Below are 26,515 nucleotides of genomic sequence, written 5' to 3'. Positions count from 1 at the left end.
GTGTGAAATCTTTAATACACATGAAATTAACAACAGATTATAATGGATTCAAATCATTTAAACGGTGGTGAAATAAAATGACCCAAATGGAAACAAAAAGAAAACTAAATGGAGCAGTAAGGAAAGTCTGCAGCTGGTAGAGATGATACATCAAAGAACAAAGACTGCAGGAATTTTTTTGTTGGCTTTATTCTTGTTTGCAGCCCAGAGGGATGTAAGAAAAAGTCATAAAAGTGTCTAGAAAGCAGGACCTGCAAAAACAATAACTCTGTTCTGCATACATTTTGTTTTAGAGAATGTTTTGTTCTCTGTACTGAAGCCATCTACCACACTAACAGAAACAACAGCAAAAACCTGTGAGACCTCTGAAATTAAAACTGCACTAATCAATGTTTTTAATGTAATAAGAACTGATCGAATGATTAAGTGTAATGTGAAAGAAGTTACTCGTACTGATGAACTCTGAGTTACAACTGCACTGCATTTTTGCTCATTGTTTTGGTTTTATGTTTTGCAACCTCACATTATTGATCAGCACCAAATGGCAGACAGACACAGTTAGAGACTAGCTGGTGAACATAGTGGAGAGTGCAGCAGCTGATGTCATGTCACATGCTGAAGTTTTGCAGCGCCGGCGAAAGTTGGACACAATTTCTAACCAGCACGCATCATGTTCAGTCGGCGCTGCAACGCACCGCATGAAGTCAAATGCGTCCAACATGTTGACATTGTGTTCACAGATGGCTCTGCTGGCCCCAACCGGCAAAAAATCTGTCAATACTGCTTAAAGAAACAAAAACAGATGAAACAAAAGTTCCACACTGCAGGTTAAAGTCCAAACTTTTTATTATAACTATATGTGGGTTTCAAAAAAATTATGGGTACTTTAATTTCCTGTGTGTAACAATTTATATAATCAGGAACATAAGAGAACAACTTAATTTATATATAAATTTATATATGTATGTGTCAGGAAAGGTAATAAAAAAAATCCTGAAAATTAAATGTTAAATTTATTATCAGACAAGACAGACACACAGAAGCACCTCTATGTCCCTCTGTACTGGAGCTACAGTGCAGTCAATGATGTGCCTTTGAGATGAGGACACTGTGAATTAAACATGTCTATTGACTACAGCGCCACCGTCTGTCACTATGAAAACAGGCCTGTCTCACAATGCAGGATCAGCTGGTTAGCCAGCTGCAGCCGTAGTAACCTGTCCGTTCAGTGTTTTTCAGTTAAGTTAAAGGTAAAGGCATTTTACTGTCACATACACATATATATATACCTGTTGGCTACCTGTGACCTACAGTGTTCAGGCACACAACTTTGATTTATTTGATTTGTAGCTGTAAAACTGCATTATGAAAACTGCCAATAAATCATACTTAATGTACAAAAAAAAGTGTGTTAAAGCCCATAAAATACTGTACATTTACAGTTATTTATAACACATTCTGTTACTGCATTTTGGTTGCTGCATTATTTTTCTATTGCTGTTATGTTGTGCCTAGCTTCTGTAACTAACTTCATGAATCTGTCTTTTCTACCGCTGCATCGGCCGCTTCCCAGTAGGCATCTCCAGAATATGATCCTCTGTTGTCACTGTTACATCCAGAGTTATAGGAGGCGGTTGTTAACATTCTTTGTAAAACCAGTTATCCAGGTCTAGCAGACATCTCAAAGAGAGCCTCACTAAGTTGAATTTGCTTCATGAGACAGGCCCAAGGTCAGTTCAAATCTCCCACAGTGACTTTCAATGCAGCAACAATTAAACCAAATCAAGTCATCTTTTGGTTGAGCGCTTATCTTTGTGCTGTGTATTCAATTACCTCTACAAGTGTAGGATACTCCTTAATCTAATCATTTATGAGGATTTCATGTTAATTTAGCTCCTAATATCAAATTAAAATACAATCATCTTTAATGTGTAGATCTATTATTGATTAAAAGCCTATTCTGTTTGTTAGAGATGATTCAAACCAGTAGAAATGCACTTTGAAACATCGAAGCTTGTGCTTTTGAGCAGTAGCAGTCATTAGTCTGAACAGTTTTTCTCCTTCGCTGCCTCTTCATTACTGCACTCCCACCAGCTCTGTGATCGGTGGGGCAAACACCATCAGTTCCTGGTATTTGTGGAAGAAAAGGTTCAGGCGGGAGAGGTAGCTGTCCTCCTGGTATGGAAGCTGCTTTTCAGTCAGATACTTGGACACAACAGGCTTCACCTGGAGAGTCACCAAAGACAGACACGTGCACAGTTTTACAGGTGTAAACAATGACAAATGGACATCCATGGCTACAAATATTCACTTTGCCTACATCAAAATCTTAAGAAACGGCCACCTGTTTTCAGGAAAAAATGCGTATAATAACATCCCCAAAATAAATACAGTAATAACTCCTCAACCATTAGTCCTAGATACATAAATCTTCATGTAGACTTAGGTCTCCTTTGAGTAAATGGAGATTGTGACCTGGAGGGCAAAACAACAGACCAACACCGCGACTCCCCCGTAGAGACGCTGCAAAAGCAGTCAAGTGTTATTTGGATCACCTTTCAACTTAAGAAAAAGAAGTAAATGTAAATGTATATGTCTGCATTTGTTGTTTTTGCAATTTGAGTGATTGGATTACGCGGCTGGACAGAGCTGGAGCTGAGCTTTCTTTAGAGTGGTCGCACTGCGGCGTGGGATGAGATATGGCAACTTGTGCAGCCATGTACAGTAATTACAGAGCGATTTATGTTGTGATATACGTTTATTTAGATGCTTGGTGTTTGATGTGTGTTAGGTGTCGATAAGAATGGTCGGTTTGAGATGCTAGCTGAGCCTCAAGCTTCACGGAGGTGTGCGGCGTGCATAGGGTGACAAATAATCTGATCGTCCATGGATCTCCCATTTGCATTTTGAGGCGGTTACCCTGTACTTTCCAGATAGTATTGTGGTCTTAATGAATATTGAGTGTACTGTGTTTATTTTAGATATGTGTAAAGGGCTACTCCAGATTTAGCATTGCTCTCCCTTAATCACAGAATCCTACATTTTCCATAATGCAACTCAACAGAATTTTTTGTTAGACCGTTCTTGTTTGGTAAATGTTACTGTCTTTCAAATCTCCCGTCACGCTCTGTAGCTAAAGTTTCCCGCTATGTCTCATGCCCAAGACGCCAGGATTTTTTCTCTCTCTGCAATTACAAAAGTGTATTTTATGTGCAAAGGTGAAGAACTCCAGCAGCAGACAGCGACTATGCAGCCACAATTAAAAACAACACAATCAAAAAACTGACGTTATGTAATGATATTGGGTTTAATTATTTCATACCTTTAAACACATGTTATCAGACAGGAAGGGGAAGAGATGGTGCTCCACGTGGCAATTGATGAGCGAGTGTCCAAAAATCCAGTCCAGCACTGGATTACGCGGCAGGTTCAGGACTCCGTGGGTCATCTGGTAGATCCTCTTTGGTCGACGGGTCGGAGAGAACATGTGGAGGCCAATGTGCTGCGGATTACACACAGTTTTAGACAAGTTTGGTTAAATGTCTATGCAATCAGATGAGTTACACGCAGGATGTAATCTGTTGAAAAAAAATCTCCACTTAATAGATGTTCTGGAGGTTTCTATTGTATCACATGATCTTCCACTGCAGATTGTCTGACATTGATTCAAAGCTCCAGAATAGCTTGCAGCCTTGTGGTGGGACCGTTTTGTCAACAGGTGTTTGCAAAGTCTTTCATTCTTAAGTGAAAAACATGGTGGAGGAAGTATTCAGATCCTTAAAAGTACTAACGCAATCAATAAATCTATCTGTTTCACAGGACTTTAAAAATCATAGGTTTGAAACTCTAATCTGAAAAGTAGCTAAACTAAAGCTTCCAAATGTAAAACGTACAATATGTGTACCCTGAGATGTAGTGGAGTAGAGGTAGAAAGAGGCAGAAAATGGAAGTACTACGTAAAGAACAAGTGCCTTGCATTTGTACATAAGTAAAGTACTTGAGTAAATGTACTTGTCACAATCCACCACTGAGTATATAATCTATTTATGGTGATACCACCTGTACGCAGGATAAGCGGTTGACGATGGATGGATGGATGGTGATACCACTGAAAACGAACAATAGTGACACACTGTTCAGAAGGTCAGACTTTGTAACTGCAGTCCGTAGGACACAGCTACAACCCAAAATGTAAAAGTCAATGCTTTAGTATTTAGCTTCTATGAAGCTGTGGGCTCCCAGTGATGGGAAGTTTGTTTGAAACTGTAGCTAGTGAAACTGCAAGCTACTATTTATTTTAAGATACAGAAACACCAGCTGCACTGCAAGATACTCAAAAAGCTTAAACACTGAATCCATTTCACATCAGGAAACATTTACCTTTCATATAATAAACAAAGTTTTTTCAAACAAAGACCACTGGAGTGCAATTCTATACACTTCACTGATCAAATAAATGGCATTACACAACACATATCCTGTTAAGTTTCATGTTTGCCTAAATGTAATTTGAAGAAAGGAAAATGTGAAATATTAGCCTAAAATCTACTGGAAAAAAATAAAGGTATTAGATTTTGAATCAAGGCCTCATGATTAGTCAATGAGCACCAACTTAAGGCCCTTAACATTTCAGATGAAACTGTTATTTAGTGGTGCAGATTTGACCCTATTTAAATTTCCACAAAAACCCCACAGTGAACCTGGGGGTTTTGAGGGGTCCCTGGATGTCTGGGGCCACAAGATAGGTAATTATTTGTTTGTTTGGTAAATCAGGAAGCAGCTCAACATAACTAGATTTCAGTTACACAAATTTAAATTTGTTTCACATCAATTGACCAAAACAAGAAGAAAACCGCCACCACTGCTTGCAAAATAAAGAACATAAAGTATATTGTATGCTTTCTATACAGTGTCAATGTGTAAAATATGTGTTATTTCTCATATGTAAAGGAAATTAAAAGAGTTTTATCACACAATATTTTCAAAGGAGTCAACCAAACCAAAGGTTATCCTCGGCTAGTACAGGGGAAGTACAGGGGAACTCTGCGTACAGGGGGAAGAAGAAAAGACAAAGGCCAACGACAGACCCAGGAGACAGGGGAGAGTCAGCCTGACCCCCCAGTGAGAACAAACATTTTCCCCTCTAGACCCTTGACTTCACATCAAAACCTGTGTTTTCTAATCCAGCTTCACACACTTTGTACAATGCACAAGGACCTGCATGACTCCATCTCGGAAAATCATGCATGAATTGTTCCTTTTTATCCCTTTAGTTCTCTAAATGGTCTGATCTATGGGAACACAATGCTGCATTGAACAAGAGTTTCTCAGAAGCAAGAGTAACAAGAAGTGCTCTCATAATTATTAGCCAGCAGAGCGAGAGCCAGAGAGTCGAACACATATGTGATGTGACCGAAAGCTTAAGAAAAGCTACAAACACAATGATCGTTTAAAAATAAGCCAAAATTAATTTTTAGGCATTCTGACAGCAATCTGTCAGTTGGTTCAACACTTTGGTCCAGACTGAAATATCTGAACAACTACTGGATGATTGCCATGATTTTTTTACAGACATTCATGGTCCCCAGAAGGTGAATCCTCCTGACTTTTCATCTAGCACAACCATCAGATTGACTAGCAGAAAATCTTGACTATTAGATGGATCAGCATGAAATTTGGTGCAGATGTGGACCCTTAATTTTTCATCAAGCGCCATCATCATAAAAACAAATATCTGTAACACTAAATTGACTCCCATCGTCCGCAGCTGCACCTTGTGTTTAGTCCTTTAGTCCTAGTCCCAAATGTTAGCACGCTAAACTAAGATGGTGAACATTATAATCATTACATCTGCTAAACATCAGCATGTTAGCATTGTTATTATTAGCATGTTAGTATGTGAGTGAGTCTGTTTACTGAACCCTAACTCTAGAACTGGGGAACATAGGGCCCTGGGAACGTAGGACCGTTTGTCATGTTCCCATTATGTGCCATATAAATCTGGGGAACATCCCCTGGGAACATAGGAACGTGTTAGTAAGCAGATTTTGGCATTTAGCATGTAGCGAACATATGCACTGAATATGTAGGGTATCGCACTGTAGCACCTGCTGCAAGTACTTCTCACCTGGAAAATGTTGACATGGATATACGGCACACTGAACATTGCTCGACATGCAAACATACAGAGCAAAGCGCTGTGAGGTGACAGGAACCCGGAGACGTGGATCAGCAGCCAGTACTGTGAATACAGGCCCAGGGTTACCATCAGGATGGTCCTAAAGACGTGAGCCAAAGAGTCTCCTTTGAGGTGAGCTGCAAAACCAGAGAATCAGAAACCATCACACGTATGAGAATAAACTCACACCTGAGTTAGAGAGACGAGGTAACACGGGAACTTTAAACAATATCAGAAGGTAAGAAATCTATCCCAACTTTATGCTGATAATCACGTTTAAGTTGAAATACTTGAGTAAACCCATAAAGCGTCTGTCCTTCCTTGGTCCTTTGGTGCCTCTTACCGAGTGCAACAAGTGGAGTGATGATAGGCACGGCCAGGGGAGCTATGAACAGGTAGACAGTGCGAGGCAGGAAGGGGACCTTCCATACGCTGGAGTCCCCGAGTCCAATGACATTAGTATGAGCATGATGCATCTTAATGTGGCCCTGAATGCCGGCTCGCGCTGAGAATGAGCCACAAATCTGAGTGGATGAACACAAGGACAGATGGGCGTGTTTATGAACATCCAAACAACAAAACCACCACTGATGCAACACTTAAAACAATAAATGAAAATTACCAAGCAGGAACATCAACATTGAATTGGCTTCAGCCGAGTTTTATTAAAAGTTCTTTTTTCTATTATCATTGATAAGCAGCTGCAGAAAAAAAATGTATAGTTAAATGGTAGATGAACTGTACTTTACTGTACCTTTCTAGTCCCTCTCAAAGTGCTTTACACTACACCATTGCCTTTACCAACCCGCTCTCACTCCCAAGTCATCACATATGGACACATGGTCGAGACCGCAGACTGTATATAAGAAGTGGACGTAGTAATGGTGACGTCACTCGTTGGTTTGTGGACTGCTGTTTGGAAGCCTCAAGTTTGGCCAATAGGGCGCCGCCATGTTGAGTTTTTGCAAACAGCGGCACAGGAACAGTGGATAAGATGCATGCCTTTGGTGTGAGAGACCTGGGTTCAAATCCCCACTGTGTCCCTGAGCAAGACACTTGGAGCAACCTAGTTGCTCCAGAGGCGTGCTACCTCTGACATGTATAACAATTGTAAGTCGCTTTGGATAAAAGCGTCAGCTAAATATGTAAATGTAATGTATTTTCCTCTAAATGGGACCATAATTTACTAAATGAACATCATGCTGTGTTGAAGAAGACTTGAAACTAGTGACTGAGACCATAAACTCATCAGGAAAGTGTTTACTGAGGGAATAAATCAGCTGAGACGTAGAAACATTTTACCATTGTTTCTAATGGAACCAGACTTCTTTTTGCAACCAGAAGAGTCGCCCCCTGCTGGCTGTTTGATAGAATGCAGGTTCAAGGGACGCATTGGATTCATGTCTCAGACTGGAAGCGTCACATGGAAGATCCCCTTAGCATTATAGTTTAAAGCAGTGGGGGAAGTCCTGTAATGTTGTTTCTGAACACTGAAGGTAGGTGTAGAATATTTAACAGAAAAGCAGGGAGGTGGTTGGGGTGGATGGGAGGGCCAGGTCCATTAAAAAGAGACACCAAGGGCTTTTGACCAAGTGTCCATATGTGAGGCTGCTATGCAAGCTGCCAACTGCTCATCAGGAAGAAACTAACATTCGCACACACTGACAGTAGTTGGGGTTCAGGATCTTGTCCAAGGACACTTCGGCTGTCTACAGCCATGAGAGTGGTATTGATCTTCTCACCTAACCCTCAGCAAGATGGGTGGTGACGGCGCTCCTTTAAATGCCTTGCTCAAGGGCACTCCAGCAGTAGTATCTTTAAGTGCATTGCTACAGAGCTACATGTGAGAATAATAACCAAATCCAAAATAAGCTTTTCCTCAGCAGTTTAATGATATGAACATCTCACCTCGATGAAGAAGACGGCCCAGAACTTTGCCCAGGCCTGCGACTCGCTCAGCGCCCCGTGGCTGGCCAGATGCGTCCCTTTGATGGTGATGACACCGTGAGCCACACCCATCAGCAGCATGCCCGCTGAAAACCACAGGATCTGAGAGGAGCTGAGCAGCAGGAAGGCTGCAAGACAGAGCACACAGGCTCCAATCCAAATTCAGATTGATAGAGATAAAAAGTTTTGATGCCTTGACTTTTTATGTTTACATTTATGTTAATTACACATTTACTGTTTTGGGGAACTATTATGTTATTTTACAATCCTTGATTGAGTCATTTTTCTAGATGTGACTACTGACTTCTAACCATTCAGCAATATTAATATATAGAAGTCTACGCTAGCGGCCCCATGAGGCTACAATTATCACTACACACCGGAAATTTGCTGGATGGATGAAAAATAAAGACAACTTATTTATTCTTAGATCCTTAATAGGAGTGAGGCAAAATAATAATATAATAAAAGTTTGTTGGACGGTGGCACCAAAAGGGGACCCTACAGGGGACGTTTGAGGACAACTTGGACTCTTGGACTTCACGAGTTTCACTGAAATTTACCTGTAATCTATCTGAGGAATTTTTTTTTGTAACTTGGCATCAATGTGAATTATCATGAGCTGTTGCTGAAAAGTTTGTCAGCCCTCAGGTGTGTTTGCTTTTCTAACATTTGCCCTATAAGCAACTTTATTATGGATGGATGGATTTTAAACTTGACAAACAGATACAGAATACTGTGAATCTGTTTTATCTTTTAGTCATTTCGAGCAGGTGATCCATGCTTTTATCTCAACCTGTCTGGACTACTGCAATGCACTTTACACTAGCGTTAGCCATTCCTCTCACTTAGGCCTACAGTTAGTCCAAAACACGGCTGCCTGTCTTTTAACTGGAACTCGCAAGTATGAACACATTACATTTGAAGATCTTATTGTTTGTTTTTAAATCACTAAATGGGTTGGCACCTTGTTATATCTCAGACCTCTGTTAACAGTACTTAGTCTGACTCTGCTGACTTGATAAGGATGAACTCTGTGGTCCATCTCCAAAGTCGAGATTATCTTTATTTTGTTTCAGACAGCCAATCTGTCTGTCTGAAACAAAATAAAGATAGACCACAGAGTTCATCCTTATCAAGTCAGCAGAGTCAGACTAAGTCAGGTTAACATGCAAAATAAAGCTGCTATAATCACTATTTTACAATGACAATGGATCAAATGACTATGTATAATGTGAAAGGTGTATAATGAATGCTTATAATGATTGCACACTCATCAGGTGTCCAGAAATTAATACTAATGTTGCTCAGTGTCTGTTGGATGCTAAAAAAAATCAACTTAAAATGTGACAATAAGTCAAACTCACTGCTGTGTTTGATGAAAAAATTAAATTAATGCAGGGATGGTATACAACATTTAACATGAAATGTTAAGCATGTTGGTATGCTTCCGTGTGTAAGCTATAGTGAGCACGAGAGAGTGACATACTAACAGTTAACGTGTTCACAATGTACAGCTAGGCTGACAGGAATTCAGTCATAAAGTAAAGCATTGGAAAACTGGAAATTTTGACTGTTGCCACATGAAAAGTCAGGGGTCTCACTAGAGGCTATTTTAATGGCAAGCCAAAGTGTGGGAGCACCAGACCAAATGACCCACACTGCCATCCCCAGAGAAGCACCACTATGCGGCTGAAAACATGCAGTGTTGTATCTGTCGCCTGTGAGCATCCACCCAGTCATTCCACTGCAGCAGCGGTGACTTTCAACCATGACAGGCAGGGAGAATGTGAAAGAATGAAACAATATCCTTAACAAGAGGTGACTGTGCTGGAGGTCCCTTGCAATCACTCTGTAGGTTTCAAAATTGTGCATAAATATCCAACGAAGGTTAAAATCAAGGGCAACTGGACTTGGTTGAAGATACCGGAAGACGTTTCGTCCCTCATCCAAGGGACTTCTTCAGAACTGAAGTTGGATAACTTCGTTGGATGACTGAGAATCTTCACAGACATTATGCATAAATGAACATTTTCTGCATTTAATTTCTTGTGATTTTCTTGATATCTTTGTCCTGTATTCAACTCTGATTATTAAAGCCAATACTGATGAACATTAAAACACCTTTATTTCTTACGGTCAACAGATTCAGTTTGACGAAAAAACGACCTCACTCGGATCTCATGAGTAATTAATGGCATGCAGTACTGATGTTGTTGTACTCTGGTGACAGAGTGGACTTCTTAACTATAATAACCCTGCAACACAAGCAGCCGGTGAGGCTTCTCTGGCTGGCTCCCACAGCGTGATTTAGTTGACATGTTTCCTTCCTAACCCAATAAAACTATGCTAATAGTTTGCACCTCCTATTTCAAAGCAGCCCATTTCAAGGTGATAAGTCACAAGCTCTTTGATACATGATGACAGATGCCTCCTCAGCTCCAGTGTCAGACTAAATTCAATTCAGAAGTGAGTATTTTTGTCACCCTTATAGCACAGTCAGGGAGGAACTGTATAGTGGATAGTAATGCGTGTTAACTGCAGGCACGTCTACAAGTCTAGAGTACAAATGAAGCTTGAACCAGGTGTCCTGTGGTGGTGCTGCTGAAAGCTGTCAGTTCCAATGATCGAGTGACATGAGACACAATAGACGCTGGTCCTAATTGAGGTCAGTAGCTGACCACCGGTGACCTAGATACAGGGGAACCATGGGATACTGGGAATGTGTAAAACAGTCAGTGTGGGACTGACAGAGAGAATGAGCTTTGTTTGTATTTTAAAAATGCAAACATGCTTGATGGAGCATGAGTACGTTTCAGATTACATCAATTAATCAATGAGACGATTTGGGACGGAACGATTTATTTGTAAGGGTAATGATCAATTAATAATGGAAGCAAAAATAAGAAACTTTCAATTGTTTCAGCTTCACGAGTGTGAGTATTTTATGATGTTCTTAAATTTCTGTGGCAATAAACTGAATATTTTGGTTTTGGAAAAACATCTGCTATGAGAGCTTATGATGGGCATTTTTCATTATTTGCTGACATTTTATGCCAAACAATTAATAGAGAACACAATTGGTAGATTAAATTATAGTAAAAATAATCACTAGTTGCAGGCCTATTTTCAAAAACTGTAATTGTAAGACGTTGCTTTGGGCTTTAGGAGATTGTTATGGACTCATTTTTACTTTTGTCTTCCTAACCTGTTAATTTATGAAGACAATCGAAAGAATAATTATCAGTTAAAAAGCTAAAGATACAATTCATTTTAATGTTTGCGGTTATTGTCCTACATCCAAGACAGCAGGGACAGGGACAGCAAACATGAATTACCATTAATATAATTTAAATGTGTCAGATTTAGTTTCTGTTCTCTGTCACTGTAACTCCTTCATGCTCCATAACTCAAAAAAACAACACCTTAAAGGTAAAACACATACTGTATTCAGCATTTCTAGTTTCTGTGATAACTTATCTTTGCTCTCTTTACTAACAACATTTAGGACTTTTTGACCATTAAAGAAAGCCAACCCATGATCCCAGCAGCTGTATGAAGTTTCCACAGAGTCTTACCAGGTGGCAAACAGAAGAATGCTGCTGCCAGGATGCTGCAATCGATTCCCCTCCTCTCCCACCAGCTGCTCTCTTTCACCATCTTCTGCACCAGCCTCGTCAGCTCCATCATCAGTGACTCTTTCTCCACCTCTTCACCACCTGTCCCCCCATTCTTCTCCCACTCTCCCTTCACCTCTTCACTGTAGTCTGAATTTCCTTTCCTCTTGACCAACATCTCCCCCATCCTCCCATCTCCTCCTCTCTCATCCCGTTCTTCCCTCCACTCCTCCGGTACAGTCTGCATGTCAGCCCGTCTGCTGAGGACCTGCTCCAGACAAAGTCACCGGCCAGCGTTAAATGCTGGCCTCACACGGCACTCTAAGCACAAAGTCCACAGGTCAAAGCATTACGAAAGCCCCTACTGGCAAGAAGCATTGTCAGCAAAACCCAGCCCCCTTCCTGCGGCTTCAAAAGCGTCATGGACCCTCCTCTCCTACCTTCTCATCTCTCTTACTGTTTCCTCTCTATCCCCCCACCTCCCCTGTCAGCTGACTCCTGATGCAGTCCAGCAGCAGTGGAATTTATTGTTTCACGGCCCAAAGATGTGAGGCCGCCCTGTGACGCAATGGATCCAAAAATCCTCACACTGGCAGCCACACAAAACTACGGCTGCTCAGCTGAGAGTCGACGTCTCCCTCCTCTCTGGTGTCTCGTACATTTTGCATGTCGCTCACCCCCTCGTGTTTCTTTGTGTCAGCTACCCCACCCCCTCCTCTCCCTTCTCTGTAACCTTGGCAAATGTCCTGGGAAAAGAGAAGGAGAAAGGAGGGCTCAGGAGTGGATTAACAGGGGCTGTTCAGTTGTTTCTTCACTAGAGAAAGGTCTAGAATGAAAAGGAGAAGATGCTGGTGTGCAAGAATGTGCCATGTTAGTTGGAGTGTGTTTATGAGCTGGCACAGATGAGAATATATGTGAGTTGCGTGCACATATCTAATGTCAGGAGATTTGAGACAGGCCAGTCCTGTTCTGGCCTTGAGACCTTGCTGCCTGCAGTGTGCAGTTAGATACCATATGTGTATGTTTTACTACACAGAACAGCGGGTACTGCAGACCAGGGAACATAAGAACATCAGCTCTGCTTACATCCTCCCACAGCCTTGAGCTTGTTGTTTTTATTTATACAAGAGCTAATCATCCATCTGGACTTTTTGTGCAGACAGAACAGAGAATTGACACATGAAGGGTACAGAGGTAAAGCACATATTCAGTAAACACTGACATATTCACACATAAAGCAATAATATTTTTCACTTTGTTTTAATAAAAGATAATCATGGTTGTAGGTACATCTTCAGATATAAAAAAAACAAACATAAAATTTACATTCATGCACAATCATTCTCTCAAATGCATAAACAGACAGACCTTCAGTGAAACCAAATATGCCATGGAGTAACCTGAGAGAACAGTGTTATCTAGCACACACAGTGCCACCCCATTGGTTTTGCAACAGTGTCTGCAGAGCAACAGTCAGTCTGTGGCTTTTTTCATTCATAAATAACCCCATAAATAGTCACCATTGTGTATGTGCCGTGGAGTAAAATCACATGTTTAAAGTAAGAAAACTGTACAATTAAGGCATAATAAACATATATTCAAATGATTAGGTGCATTCACTAATACGGAAATCGTTCATTGATACATGAGTTAATACAGTATGCAAACATAGCAGGTGCTTCACTAACATACTAGCTACATGTCACTGGAAGAGAATCCCTACAAACACAATACAGGCTGTGCATGTCCGTGTGTTTGTATATGTGGCAAAGCTTTCCCATAAAATGTTTATTACTTCTTGTCCAGGTTTCAGTCAGATGCCTAGATTCCATGTTGCTTCCACTGACTGTATTGGGGTATAATAACAGCACATGGAGCCAGCATCATGTATGCATCCTGTAATTAATGAGAAAAATAACATTATGTATTCTGATAACAATGTATAATGAAACATCAACACCCAGTCAAGTTTCACACTACTATAGAGGCTTGCAGGCCTCCAAAGCGCCTAATCTCACCTTGTTATATCCCAAGTTGCCAGTAGATGGGGCCATTGAGGTGATAAAAAAAAAGCTGTTGGGCTCTGCAGCACACCCACACAGGTTTTTTTCAGTTATTCTGGCTGATTAAATGCTCAGGTTGAGGTTGGGTGCAGCCATGCTAGGACTTAGTGACTCACTGTAGATTTAGGCTCAACATTAACAAATGCCATCCACGCCTATTACTGTTCTCACATGTTCTCTGTGCTGGCTACCATTCGCAGTGAATGTCTTCTACACAATATTCTCACGCAGTACAGTAGTTTATGTGCAACAACAAAGGTATATCAGGTAGGAAAGGAGAGTACTCCTTCACTCATTACTGACCTTCAAAGCTCAGTGTCTTCAATGGCCTCTGGCTCATCTAGGGTGTCCAGACGTCTCTTGCAGGCATCCAGAAGTTTCTTCCTGGGGCCCAGAGGGATATGAATGCTGGTGAGGTCCTCATCTGAACAGAGTAGCAGAGCCTGCAGGTCGATCTTCTCTCTCCTGAAGATCTGCATGAACTCACTGAGGCTTTGAGAGGCCAGGAAGGTCTCCAGAGGACTGTTCTCTGGGTCTAAGTCCTGATCCAACCCAACGTCAGTCTCCACCCAGGGCACCTCCTGAATGTTTCTCTCTTGCAGGCTCAAGGCGCTGCCAATACTGTCCTCATCAAAGCTGGGCGAGCGTCGAGGCAGTTGTCCTCGTAAACGAACATTAGGTGCTCGGCCCAAAGGTTCACTCCCTGCTACACTCCCTTCATCCCGTGCACCGATACCAAACATGCCTCCACTCATATAGTTCCTCCTGAACACCATGGTGCCAAGCCCAGGTCGGGTAAACAGGGAATCACGTCCGGAGTCTGCGCTGATCTCCGAATACGCAGCCTCATGAAGGCCTGGGTCGCTCATGGAACGGGAGATGTTGTCAGCGTCGTCATCGTTGTTGTCACGCGGGAACATGTCACGTATGTTGAGGCGTGACCGCTCCTTGGGGTTGGCGTATGTGCCCTGTTTGAGGAACATGACGTCATTGCCAAGCTGCAGGCCAGACAACGAGCGCACACTTTTCCTCCCGTCCTCGTAGATCTTGAATGATCCATCAACCTGCTTCTTCTTCTCCAGCTTCTTCTGTATCTTGGGCTTGCCCTTGGCTGTGGAATGCAGGGTGGCCTGAGAGGAAAGTACAGACAATTACTGTATAGAGCCTTCTCCCCTTTTAGTTTTAGCTCTGTCTCAGTTTCATGATTCATATTCTTAAATAGTATCTACTACTGTACAACACAGAAAAATGTGAAGCTCAATATTTCAACAAAGATATTGCATTGCAGTCTCCATCCATTGTCAACCGCTTATCCTGCGTACAGGGTCACGGGGGGCTGGAGCCAATCCCAGCTGACACTGGGCCGCACATAGACAAACAACCAGTCACGCTCACACTCACACCCAAGGACAATTTAGGGTCACCAATTAACCTATGCCGAATGTCTTTGGACACGGGGAGAACATGCAAACTCCACTGCACCACTGCGCCGCCCTGCATTGCAGTCTGTGTGGTCAAATATTTTGGGGATTGCCTAGTTGCCCACACAGCTGTCCTCGCAGGAATAAGCAGATTAACAACAGAAACTAACCCGAAAGTGGGGCGGGATCTATTTATCAGCTACATTTTAACACAAAGTCAAAGAGCAACCACCTGCGAGTATGGCATGTTGGAGGTGACAGTGTTGAACTTGCTCCTCAGAGTGCTGCCACTGGTGTAGCTAGAAAAGCTAATAGCATCCAAGTTGTCTAAAGCCGCCGACTCCTTCATGAACCTCCTCTCCATACGTTCACGGTGCTTCCTCTGGAGCTTTGCGCAGTCTTTGATCCGGCGCTCCGCGGCACGGAATGCCCGATCCTTGAGTTTGCCGACCAGCTTTGGGTTGAGGGTGATCTGCTTGGCGGCGATGGCGTCCAGGTAGCGAACACAGTCCATGTGTCCCTTAGTGGCCGCCATGTCCAGCGGTGTGTGGTAGTCATTGTCCAGACACCACACGTTGGCACCGAAAGCCACCAGGAAGGACAGGCAGTTGTGGTGGCCGTTGGCAGCTGCCAGGTGAAGCGGCGTGTTGCCCCAGATGTCACACTTGTCCGGGTCACCTCTGGGAGACAAATCAAGAAGCCATGTTGGATCTCACCATTTCTGGATTCACATTCTTAATGAACCATACTAGTGTTCTGGAGGTTTAGGCCAATTTACATCACGCACACCATTCGGTCAGAACAGCCCTCTTCACATGTGCACTGATTTATCCTCAAGTTATGGGAATGCTGAAGCAATACAGTGATATTTTAAACAATAATGTGCTTCTGACTTTGTGGCAACTTTTTGTGGAAGGACCTTTTGGTGATAGAGTAGTATAGTATTTCCATTTTTATAAACATTTCATTTATAAATGTGTATTTCTTACCGTCCAGGCAGCCATTGGTTCCCATTGATTTCAGCATGCTATTAAAATCAATTTACAGACACTTTAACCTTTAACAGGTTGGTAAACCCTCATGTACAGATTGCCCTGACAAGTCTGCACTGCCCTGCAGCTGACAACATCATATAACTGAGTACATACAAATGTTGTTGTTTTCATAAGGCGTGGAAGGCACCATTATTAAACTAACTTAACTACTTAAACCTAAATTTGGGATCATAATCTTTTTCTTAAAATCTGTAGTTGTAACACTTTGCAGTACATAGACTGAACGGCGTATCACCATCTATATTCTCTCTGACATTCCTATTTCAGCCATTTCAGTAACAATTACTTTGTACACATAACATAATGTCCAGTTTCACTACATCAACAGCATAGTGTGCAGCGAGTGTACATTTTCTCAGAACAGACTTTAACAGCTGTAATAAAAGAGCAAACCTGTAGAAGATAAACTTCTACTGTCGCTCTCCCTCAAGATTCAATAAGAGAAAAGCTTTACTTTGCATATGAAACAATGGAAGAGTCTAGATGGTGCAAGACATTTTCTTGAACCTGTCTACATTGATCACTTAACTTAATTTTTCTGTAGAGGTTTCTAATTCTATCATCTGCACCAAACAGATGTTTTCTTACAGAGATCTGGCATGGACCAGACATAACGGGTAACTTCGGTATTTTCTACGTGACTAATGGGGGCAACACTTTTTGAAACTGGTCCAGTATTGAGCGAGTGTCCTGCACTCAGCAGCAGCAAAAAAGGGCTACAACGCTAGCGCTGATCAAATGACTCTTTAGTTGTTGAATTCATTAGATCATGGATACAAATTTAACCAACAATGAGTGTGATACTCAATTAATCGTTCAGTAATTCATCAAACAAAAATGCCAAACATGTTTGCTACATCTCTGGTGCCTATCTGGTTGCAGCTTCTCAAATGTGAGGATTTGCTGCGTCTCTGATTTATTTTATTGTAAGTTGAATATCTCTGAGTTTTAGCCTGTTGATCAGGGAAGACAACCAAACTGTCACTTTGGACATTCTTCACTATTTTCTGACCGTTTACAATCTAAATGTAGGATAACGACTATCATTTAATTGAAAAAAAATAATTTCACTCGAGCATGATAGTGAGCATTGGATACACATCATAGAAATATGACAGTGATATCAGTAAATATTATGCTGTGCAAGCAACAGGGCAGACAACACCAACGCACTCTGGACTCTGGAATTGATTATAGTTCACTAAAACACAAGTGCACAGTACAGTTTGCATTCAAAGACGGACTGTGTTTGTATCAAACTAAATTGACTTCCCTCCCGTTCCCGTCATCTCTCCACCCACAGAACCGGGACGTGGCCCTGATCAATAATTGAAACGCTGCAGGTTAAACATGACTTTGCATTATTTATCCCACACCAAGGCTCTTTTTTTTTGCCGACACCCAGAGACACTGTTACCACACACCACAGGGTCACTACCTTCATAACCCTGATTTCAGTTCCTGTCTGCACCCTGGCAAGGTGTATAAATATCACATTTAATATTAGGTTTATTTTTATACTATACTATAGAGTGTCATATTTATCCCTTATATCTTTCTACGTCAGCTGAAAGGGCAATTAAGCAGATCATCTTCTAAAGGCACGGGCAAGAAAGTTAATGTAGTAACACCTAACTACTACCTCAAATAGTAACTTGACCATCTGCAGCTTTGACTCAGAGACTTATGTCTCACACCTCGAAGCACTGTATAGAACAGAGAGTATAGAAAACTCAAAATACAAACTGGACTTGTTGAGCCCCACATCACCGTCCAAGTTAGAGATATTTAGGATTATGGACCATGTGAGCATAACATTACCTGAAATAATAACTTCTCAGTCAGCACCTTACTCTTAGTAATGGGTCTGATATAAACACTATTTTCTGCCAATGTCTTTTTTTCTCCCTCCGTGCTCTTCTCCGTGGTTTGAAGTTGGTAGGTTGTTTGGTTGCTGTCAATCAAATCTGACTGACAGCACACCCACACAGTCCTGATGAAGCAGATTCGCTGAGTTTTTGGGGTGTTAAACTGTAACTTCTAATGTAAGTTAAACTTTGCTGCTTATTTAGTCATAAATATTTCACGTTAAACATAAATACTTCAGATTTGAGGCCAAGTTCCTGGGGGCTTTAGCCATCATTTTTCATATGTCCCCTCTACAAGACAGGGCATTCATATTAGGTCATGAAGGACAGCTGATGTTGTGTTTTTGTCCTACAAATTCAATCAAATAATTCAATCCCCTCAGTAAGGCGTTACAGGGTAACAGAAAACCTTTTTTAAAATTATTTTTATCACTCACACAATTGCTTTGATATATTCATAAGTGATGAATTTATATCTGAATTTAATAACCGGTCTACTTGAAGCACTTGTTGGTTTCTGTGTTCAACTGTATTTGTCATATGTGTCCTGTGTTATGTGTCTCTGGGACAGTTGGTAATCCGAACATGCAAGTACCTCAAGTTGGTACGTTTACTTATTACATAATCAGACATTTACCAATTTAATCAAAATCTTTAAAGTATTTACACTTTATTTTATTTTGACAAAGTTTCTTACATGACTGCTCCTTCAACTACTTGAGTTTGGCTTTTTCTGTTAAATAAATTAAAGGTTTTGTAAGAAAATATTTGCAGTAATAATAATTAAAATGTAAAAAAAAAAAAATTAGAAACGTTACTCAAAAAAAACTACCTTATAAAACAGAAAAAGGTCAACCTTTTCTGTGACATTTAACTAAAAGCTACTGTTAATGTACCTTTTGCTGTGAACTTTGATCTGCAGCTCATCTTTAGTCGTTTTTCTTTGCTTCATATCCGCTCTGCACTGCATCCTCCGGGGACCGTTGAAGGAAGAAGACGCCCTATCCATCACTGTGACCTTTCCTGTGTCTGCAGACACTCCGCAGCATCAAGCTGACCTCCACTTTACTGCTCGCCTTATGAACCTGCCACCAGCAGCATGACATACAGCAGTCTGCCCTCTTGTTAATCTGCTGCCGTACAGAACAGGCAGTAAATATTAAACTGCACAAAAGGCTGCTTTGTCTGCTTCTTAAAAACCTTAACAAAAGACTTCTCTGATACATTACCTACATTTTATCTCACCAGAATATAAACTTACTCCTAAACCCTTTTATAATGATCTCAGTTTTCTCTTATATACATACATAAAAGCTCTCTGTACGAGTGTACATGAGGCTCTCAGAGAATACAACAATCGTTCATCTGCTGCTTGTGAGCTAACAATTGGTTTCTGTGTAGACTTTGTGCCCTTTCAGTAATTGATCGGTATAAAAATGGCTTCTGTATTGTGACTGAATCAGATTATACCTGTAGCTGCGCTCTGACCTGCTATGTAATGGATTAGCCCACACATCTGAAAGATTAAATATAAAGTTATCATGCTTCAGATGCACAAGCACACACTCTTTCTACTCCTTTTAGAGAGAGTGGAGGTGTGTGTTTATGTTTGTGTTTGAGCATCCTGCTGCAAGTGACCTTTCTCTGTAATTAGGCTGTTAAAATGTATATCCCTCCATCTCCAGCTGCACTGATTAGATATCTGGAATTATATTCAAGCTGTTTTATAGGCTGTCCATGCATACTAATATTTATTTTTGTGAAGCTGGAGGAATCTAAAGAGTTTCCCTTAGTGATAAGAAATTTCACATTAAATAACTATAACAGCAAGGTGGGAACATAACTATCTTCTGCTTGTAAAATTATACATAAACAACTTTTATTTGCAGAAATCAACAACTCGATATGACTGAAGTTTCCTTTTCAAAGCCTTCTTCTTAAAACAAGTGTCAGATTTTGTTCCCTGGTCTGCGGACTCACCCTCTCCCCACGATGAGCCGGAGCGCCTCCAGGTTGCCGTGGTAAGCGGCCCATAAGGTCGGTGTCATCCCATCCTCATCCGGTGCGTTCAGCTCCTTCCGTGTGGCCTCCTTCAGCACGTCCAGGTAGCCGTCCCGGGCCGCCCGGTGGTACCGGTCGTTCATGGCGGCGCCCCCCGGCTCACTCTGGGAGCGGTTCCATGGAGGATCTGGAGGGTTTGCCTCGTTCTTTGGGCCACTTTTTAGTCCGGGACGCGGCGTGTAGAGGCACCGAGCGGCTGACGGATTGGCTGCTAAGACACAAACAAGAGGCGTGCTGGTTGTCAGGCAGGGGCGGGGCTACGACGACAAGACCCGCCCACTTTTAATAACAGAATAGAAAAGAATAGAAAAAGATATAGCACAACAGACTAAAACAGAGGATATATGCAGATATCACAAACTATATAACCTGAATATAGAATAGAAAAACAGAATAGAATAGAATAGAAAAGAGTTTAGTGTTTTACAGAACAGAATAGAATATAGAATAGATTTGAGGAAAGTACAAGAACAGAGGATAGATAGACATAGTACAAACTGAGTAAGCTGAATAGTAATAAAATAGAATACAGTAGAGTGTTGTACAGAACAACAGAGTATCCTGTTGGAAACGGCCACCTATTTCCAGAAAAAAAGGAAAAAATGAATCATGAATAACTCCTCAACCATTTGGCCTAGATGCATAGCCTAATTCTGGTCTACTTTGAAAGGACAGAAGATAATGAATATAAATCCATTGTAAATTGACATATTTATTTTACCATTACAGACTAAATGGAGTTGCAATAAAGAAAAAATAGGATATTTTCATCCTGGCCTGGTAAAAAAAAGCTATATTTTAATGCAATTAATAATTTATAATTCAACTGAATATCTTCTGGAATGCAATAATAATAAAATACAAAAGTTATCATACAACATTTTCAAAATATACCAGAGGAATGTCCATATGTTTACTGTTGAAATGTTGACTTTTATTGGGAGTTATCTTTAAAACACTTTTTATGTCCATGTAACCACGTTCCAAATAACATAACATTGAAATATTGATAAAAACTGTGAATATTCATCAACATTGTCTGTCACCAAAAGCACACCCATGCTTTATAGGCCTGTAGCTTGAGAACGGAGTGACTCTGGATGTCTATGTAGCTGCCACGGGTCGGCCACCAAATGGCGAAATAGGCCGTGTGTTTGAAAGCGGCACTTCTCCTCCTCTGCAGAAAAAGGAAAAGAGAAGGCAGGCACAGCTCCCAGGTATTGCACAATAATCAAGTTGGCGCCCGCTGATACTCGAAGCAACAAATCAGCTGATTTTTGGACTTAAAACGGCGCAAACGGCAAAAGTAAGTCAGCGGTTTTGATGACCGTGTGCTGCCCCCGGTACCGGAGGCATCGGTGCTCAACAGGATATATAATAAAGTACAACAGAAAAGAACAGAGGATAGATGCAGATGGTACAAATGGAATAAAATGAGTAGTAATAGAAAGGAAGCAAAGAAGGAAGTCCGTTTTTACTTAACAAAGAACGAGAAACTCCACATAACAAGGTGTTGGGGTGGATGGATGCCAAGTAAACTCAGGACTTTCACTCAGGAGCCCGAGGTTCAGGCCCCCTGACAAAGAAAGTCAAAGTTGACATCTTAAAAGTTTTAAGTTAAATAACGTTTCGTAGGTTAATTATTTCAGGTGAATTAAGACACGGGACTTAGGCTACTGTAATCCAAACAACAATGTTAAACCTTACCTTTAATGTGACGTGACTTACGTAATGTTACATTACGCCTGTTACTGGACTGGACTTTCTAACCTCTAACCTCTTACATGTCGCTTGGGGAACAGTTGTAGCTATGTCATTTTAAGAGAATTGACCTATTTTGACTTTTAGTTATGATGTTGTTGAATACCCCTCTCGTCTCCCCTCAAAAAGTTTTTTACTACTCATCCTTTGGCAAATAGAAAGTTACATAAAAATTCCCCAGTTATGACCCGCTTCTCCTTCTAATAATTTTGTACAGTCTTTTACTTGACCAGGAATGTTGGAACAGCCACCAGGGGATCTTGCCCAAGGACACTTCGACATGCAGCCTGGAGGAGCTGGGGATTGAACCGCCAACCTTCCGAAAAAAACGGGCAACCAGCTCTCTACCTCCTGAGCCACATCCACCCCATATATCTTGTCATAATTATGATACATATTACATACGTCATGGTCTTTAGGGGGGCGGATGCCGGGCTGGACCACAGCAGGTACATCAGCATCTAAACCAGGCCTTCTGGGTTGGAAGCCTGTCCGCCCACACTCCCACCAGCATCCACTGGAAACTCAAACAAGCACCGGATCTCTGGCTCCTGGATCTGATCATCTGAGCTATTAACTGTTTCATTGCAAGGGGAACAACAGGAAGTCCATGTTCACCTTTTTAATCCTTCTAAAAATACTCTTTAATTTATTTCACCCTTTAATTTCTCTTTTCCATTCAGTCCGCAGGGTTTCACAATACACTTAAGTTGAAATACAGTTCGTCATGTGAACGTGTGACTATGAAAGGTGCTAGTAATCCTCTTGATCTGCTCTCCCACACACCTGTAGGTGTGGTCATGATCCGGTAGGTGACATTAAGAACGACACATTTTTTCACAGGTAAAGCAATGGGCATTATATTTACTTTTCATGTTGATCCCCGAATGACCTTTACTGAATCTTTCTTGATCTGCAGCCTGCAGTTTCAAATCTTAGTCAGCGACTTTACTTTGAAAGGTTTATCTGCAGGGCTCTGTGCCACGATGTGTCACTGTTGTGTACCGTCTACACCAGGAACTGACTTATAACCTCACGCTTATCATTGCAGTGCCTCAAGTAGCAGCAGATACTTCAGTCAAAGCTGATAACCTGCTGCAAGTGAACTTTACGTCACAGATTTGCCTTTTGTAAACCATACTGCTTTGTTTTAGACATTTTGTCTTGTTTTGGAAAATATCAGCAGCAGGCCTACATAGTACTATATTTTTCTGTACTTGAGACACAATTAGCACAATGTGTCACTCATGTACAAACATCCTGAACCAGTTCTGCTAAAACGCAAGAACATGTGCTGCTTTACACTCAGACTGCTGTTGTTAACCCCAAAACGCTTCATACTATTCTCTACATTTGGCACAATCTTCACCTGGAGCACACTGCCATTCAAAATGCTAATCTTAAATTTCATGCTATCCACTCCTCACTTGGAAGTCTACAAGGCAACACATGTTGCACATTTGTTCATCGGACAATCAAAGTGCAGTCTGAGGCTGCGGTCGAAAAGTCTTTTTTGCTTAGGACGGTTTCTAACTGAGTGAAGTGACCTGTAAGTATTGAAATGGCAGCCATGATAAGAGCTGGTCGAGTCCTCTAAAAGTAAAGTAAAGGAACCTAAATGCTTCCTTTCTTTTATGCTTTATCATAGGGTACACCTGACCATCCTTTACGAAAGGAAAGATAATGCCGTCCCACAATTCCTTATTGCAGCAACATTTAAAGCAATGCATCGTTCTCAAACTCAAGATAAAATCCATTGACGACATTTTGCAAATTCCTTGCAATACACTCACAATTTACTTGTTTCTTTTGGTTTGTTTTCTTTCTTTTATGTTTTGGGCTGTTGAAATATGCCATAAAGTGTTGTAAAATCATCAACCATGACAGATAAAGGATGTTGATCACTATGTAAATTACCATTGGCTATTAAGCCTTTACTCTCTTATGCCATGAAACTATATGCGAGCTATGTCACTAGTGTGAAATGATCAAAGTGAGGATAATGTTGAAATGTGTAGGGTAACGTTATATGTTCAGTTTGCATTAGTTATTTTTGGTGATTGTATTGCCAGCCTTCTGCAATATCATCGATTATTTGATGTCATTCACAGATGCTGAAACACTTTCCTTAATAAAGGCAATGATCAAGCTGATAAATATTGGGGGGCAGGAGGGTGAGTGTGAGCAAGCATTCTCAATGTGATAACCATTTACCTTTTTTGTTGACTGTGCCTTTTTGCAACTTTGGTAATAAATTACTATTTTTCAAGAACTCACAGGGCGCAGTGTCAAAGATGCACTTTTTGTCGGAACATTGTAGTTTCACCACGGCAGGTCACGTCAGTAACACCTGCTGCCGTCATAATTACGTAGCCATAATTAAGAGCAGTCAGATTCTCTCAGCCCCGCCGTTGCCTTTTCCTAAGTCCTTATAAATTCTCCTTGACATCTTTCCTTGACCTCATGATGTTTTCCATCGAGGTCCAGGAAAAGTGGTTTGGAAAGGACTTTTTTTTTTTTACTTTTCAACCGCAGCCTGAGTGTCAAGGAGGAAGGCTCCCCCTGGTTCAGGGGGTTTGTCTTTGTGCCTCAAGTAATGTGTGAACAATTGAGAAAAACTGTAAAATCTGCTAGGCCTAGACAATCACGTCAAGCATGTTTGATATGCAAAGTCACTCTCTACTATATTGTCAAACAATCACTGATTGATTGTGCCTCCACCTTGCTGCAGATCAGGGGAATGAGTGAGCTGCAGCCATGCATAAACGCACAGAAAGATGATTTTCCCTCATCTTTAGGTTGTTGAGAATTATTTTAGAACATTACAGCCCAAATTGTTATCATTAATTGCTAGAGCAAAGGTGGTCTGCATTGGTTATTTTATAGTGTAAAGTTAAGATCGCAGTGTTGAGACTCTGAGTGTGTTTGTTCCTCTCTGTGTCTAACTGCCCAGAGGCAGTAGCACATGTGTGTGCGTGTAAGCAGGCACGTGTGCTCTGGGAGCAGAGTGAGCACAGCAAGGCATCATCAAAAACACCAGAAAAGGAAAATGTAGAAGCAGAATTAATGAAAACTGTGTTACAAAACATACATCAATACAGTAAGAATGTCCTGTCTATAGCACGCAGCACAAGAGACACCAGCTTATTCCACAAAGTCAGGTTTTTGGTTAAAATAGCATGATCAGCAGAGGGCATGCCTAGGACACAGAGAGGGGGAGCACTGCAGACAAAAAGTTAGACATCAGTCAAGAAACAGTCATCAGTGATTATCCTTAATCAATATTAATACTCATTGTTGATCATTTTAATCAGTTTTATTATCTTTAATCAGTTACTTTAATCAATAAGTTACCATTCTTATATCATAATTTTTAATGATTTTACTAGTATTAATCATTAATGATTCTTAATCATTTTCTTTTTACCTAGATGTGCTTCGGTTTTTACTTATAAGTAGTGAACTGTAGTCATGGACACAGAAACAAGCTCACTGTGGTTAGATCCTTGAGTGGGAGGAATGACTGCAGGAAGAGGCTGCAGGTGGTTCGCCTTGTCCAACTGTCATCTACTGTAGATTATGACCATAGGAGAGGCTGCAGGTGTGCAAGATGTGCCGACACTGTGACAGTGCATGCTTTGTTCTGCTGTTATCTACTGTTGTGATTACATGAGGAACAGCTGATGTGTTAATCTGCTAATATTAAGACTACATGCTTAATTACTGATTAAGGGGTTTGATTGTGAGCTTTGGGTGAATTTGCTTATGACCTGTGTGAGCTTTGAGTGAACTTGCTGAAGGAATTCTTGTTTTGCAAAAAAGCGACAGAGGATGACCAAAAAACCATCAGATGCTCGATAAAAACACGACAGAGAGATAATAAGCAGAAAGCAGAAAGCAGCCAGCATAACATCAAGATTGCTGTAAGAAACCAAGCATTAATGAAAAATGCTACTTTACTTATGTTATTCTTATATTAATTGTTTAAAAAATATAATTGTGTGTCAAATTAAGCATGCGTAACGTTTAAAAAACACGGTGAGACTGAAGTTGAAATGTAAATGATGAACTTCTTATCCACTAGTATAAAGATGTAAAAAGTCAACAATACAGTAATAAATGACAGCTGGGGAACAGTGTTAATTGGTAAAAACACCACAACAACAGAGGAAAAGAAGTTCATCAGGAGGAAAGGAGGGGGTAAACCAGCCCAGAAGAGATATATATATAAGACTGTCTGCAGACCATAGGATGGACTTCATCCTCCGACCTGCAGGGATGTTGTATGGGTTTATGTGTCCTGTTTTGGAATAAACTCTTTTCTCTTGACCGTTTCCACAGAATTTTTTGATTGCAAATTTATTGACTATAATAGAAAGCTAATGGAGTATTTTTTGACAAAGTTTATAAAGCTGGTGAAGTTTTAACTGGCCCAGCCTGGTCGCAGCCTGGTCGCACGTCTGACCCAACAAGGCCAAAACAAAATATTCTTGCTAACCTGCTGTGGTATCGATATAGACTGTTTTCCTTTGTTAAATCATTTA

The 26,515-nt window shown here is 41.0% G+C and overlaps 2 protein-coding genes across 6 annotated transcripts; both read right to left on the bottom strand.

Annotated features, from left to right (window-relative positions):
- Nucleotides 1–828: 828 nt before the first annotated feature.
- fads6 (fatty acid desaturase 6) lies at nt 829–12,341 on the bottom strand. Of its 2 annotated transcripts, none has more exons than XM_038735778.1 (6): nt 11,704–12,341; nt 8,087–8,253; nt 6,453–6,702; nt 6,128–6,315; nt 3,323–3,502; nt 829–2,226 (listed from the first exon to the last, which is right to left on the bottom strand). In XM_038735778.1, exons 1-6 carry the CDS (start codon nt 11,987–11,989, stop codon nt 2,077–2,079), a joined length of 1,221 nt encoding a protein of 406 aa, XP_038591706.1. In that variant the 5' UTR covers nt 11,990–12,341; the 3' UTR covers nt 829–2,076. The 2 variants fall into 2 exon arrangements, with proteins under 2 accessions (XP_038591706.1, XP_038591707.1); XM_038735779.1 differs by having other exon boundaries at nt 2,077–2,226; nt 6,522–6,702; nt 11,704–11,989.
- Nucleotides 12,342–12,986: 645 nt separating this feature from the next.
- LOC119916137 (Usher syndrome type-1G protein homolog) lies at nt 12,987–20,429 on the bottom strand. Of its 4 annotated transcripts, none has more exons than XM_038736035.1 (5): nt 20,130–20,268; nt 19,046–19,282; nt 15,459–15,906; nt 14,109–14,935; nt 12,987–13,638 (listed from the first exon to the last, which is right to left on the bottom strand). In XM_038736035.1, exons 2-4 carry the CDS (start codon nt 19,156–19,158, stop codon nt 14,111–14,113), a joined length of 1,386 nt encoding a protein of 461 aa, XP_038591963.1. In that variant the 5' UTR covers nt 19,159–19,282; nt 20,130–20,268; the 3' UTR covers nt 12,987–13,638; nt 14,109–14,110. The 4 variants fall into 4 exon arrangements, with proteins under 4 accessions (XP_038591963.1, XP_038591962.1, XP_038591964.1 ...); XM_038736034.1 differs by having other exon boundaries at nt 19,046–19,279; XM_038736036.1 differs by having other exon boundaries at nt 19,046–19,234; nt 20,130–20,264.
- Nucleotides 20,430–26,515: the final 6,086 nt, after the last annotated feature.

This window comes from Micropterus salmoides, unplaced genomic scaffold (assembly GCF_014851395.1).
Source record: "Micropterus salmoides isolate LMB-PRFRI ecotype aquatic unplaced genomic scaffold, ASM1485139v1 Ms_hic_scaffold_21, whole genome shotgun sequence".
In the NCBI taxonomy this organism is placed as follows: Eukaryota; Metazoa; Chordata; class Actinopteri; order Centrarchiformes; family Centrarchidae; genus Micropterus; species Micropterus salmoides.
The sequence above is the reverse complement of the archived record's forward strand: the minus strand, read 5'-3'. Positions and strand labels throughout refer to the sequence as shown.

Excerpts from the sequence above, each read along its gene's own strand:
- fads6 (XM_038735778.1), bottom strand. The coding sequence starts at position 11,989 with ATGCAGACTGTACCGGAGGAGTGGAGGGAAGAACGGGATGAGAGAGGA. Across the intron at positions 8,254-11,703 it reads ATTCTTCTGTTTGCCACCTG|CCTTCCTGCTGCTCAGCTCC; the intron begins GTAAGACTCTGT and ends TCTGTCTTGCAG. Across the intron at positions 3,503-6,127 it reads TCCATGTCAACATTTTCCAG|CACATTGGCCTCCACATGTT; the intron begins GTGAGAAGTACT and ends TGTAATCCGCAG.
- LOC119916137 (XM_038736033.1), bottom strand. The coding sequence starts at position 20,293 with ATGAACGACCGGTACCACCGGGCGGCCCGGGACGGCTACCTGGACGTG. Across the intron at positions 15,907-20,129 it reads CGGCTCATCGTGGGGAGAGG|AGGTGACCCGGACAAGTGTG; the intron begins GTGAGTCCGCAG and ends TTTGTCTCCCAG. Across the intron at positions 14,936-15,458 it reads CCAACATGCCATACTCGCAG|GCCACCCTGCATTCCACAGC; the intron begins GTGGTTGCTCTT and ends CTTTCCTCTCAG.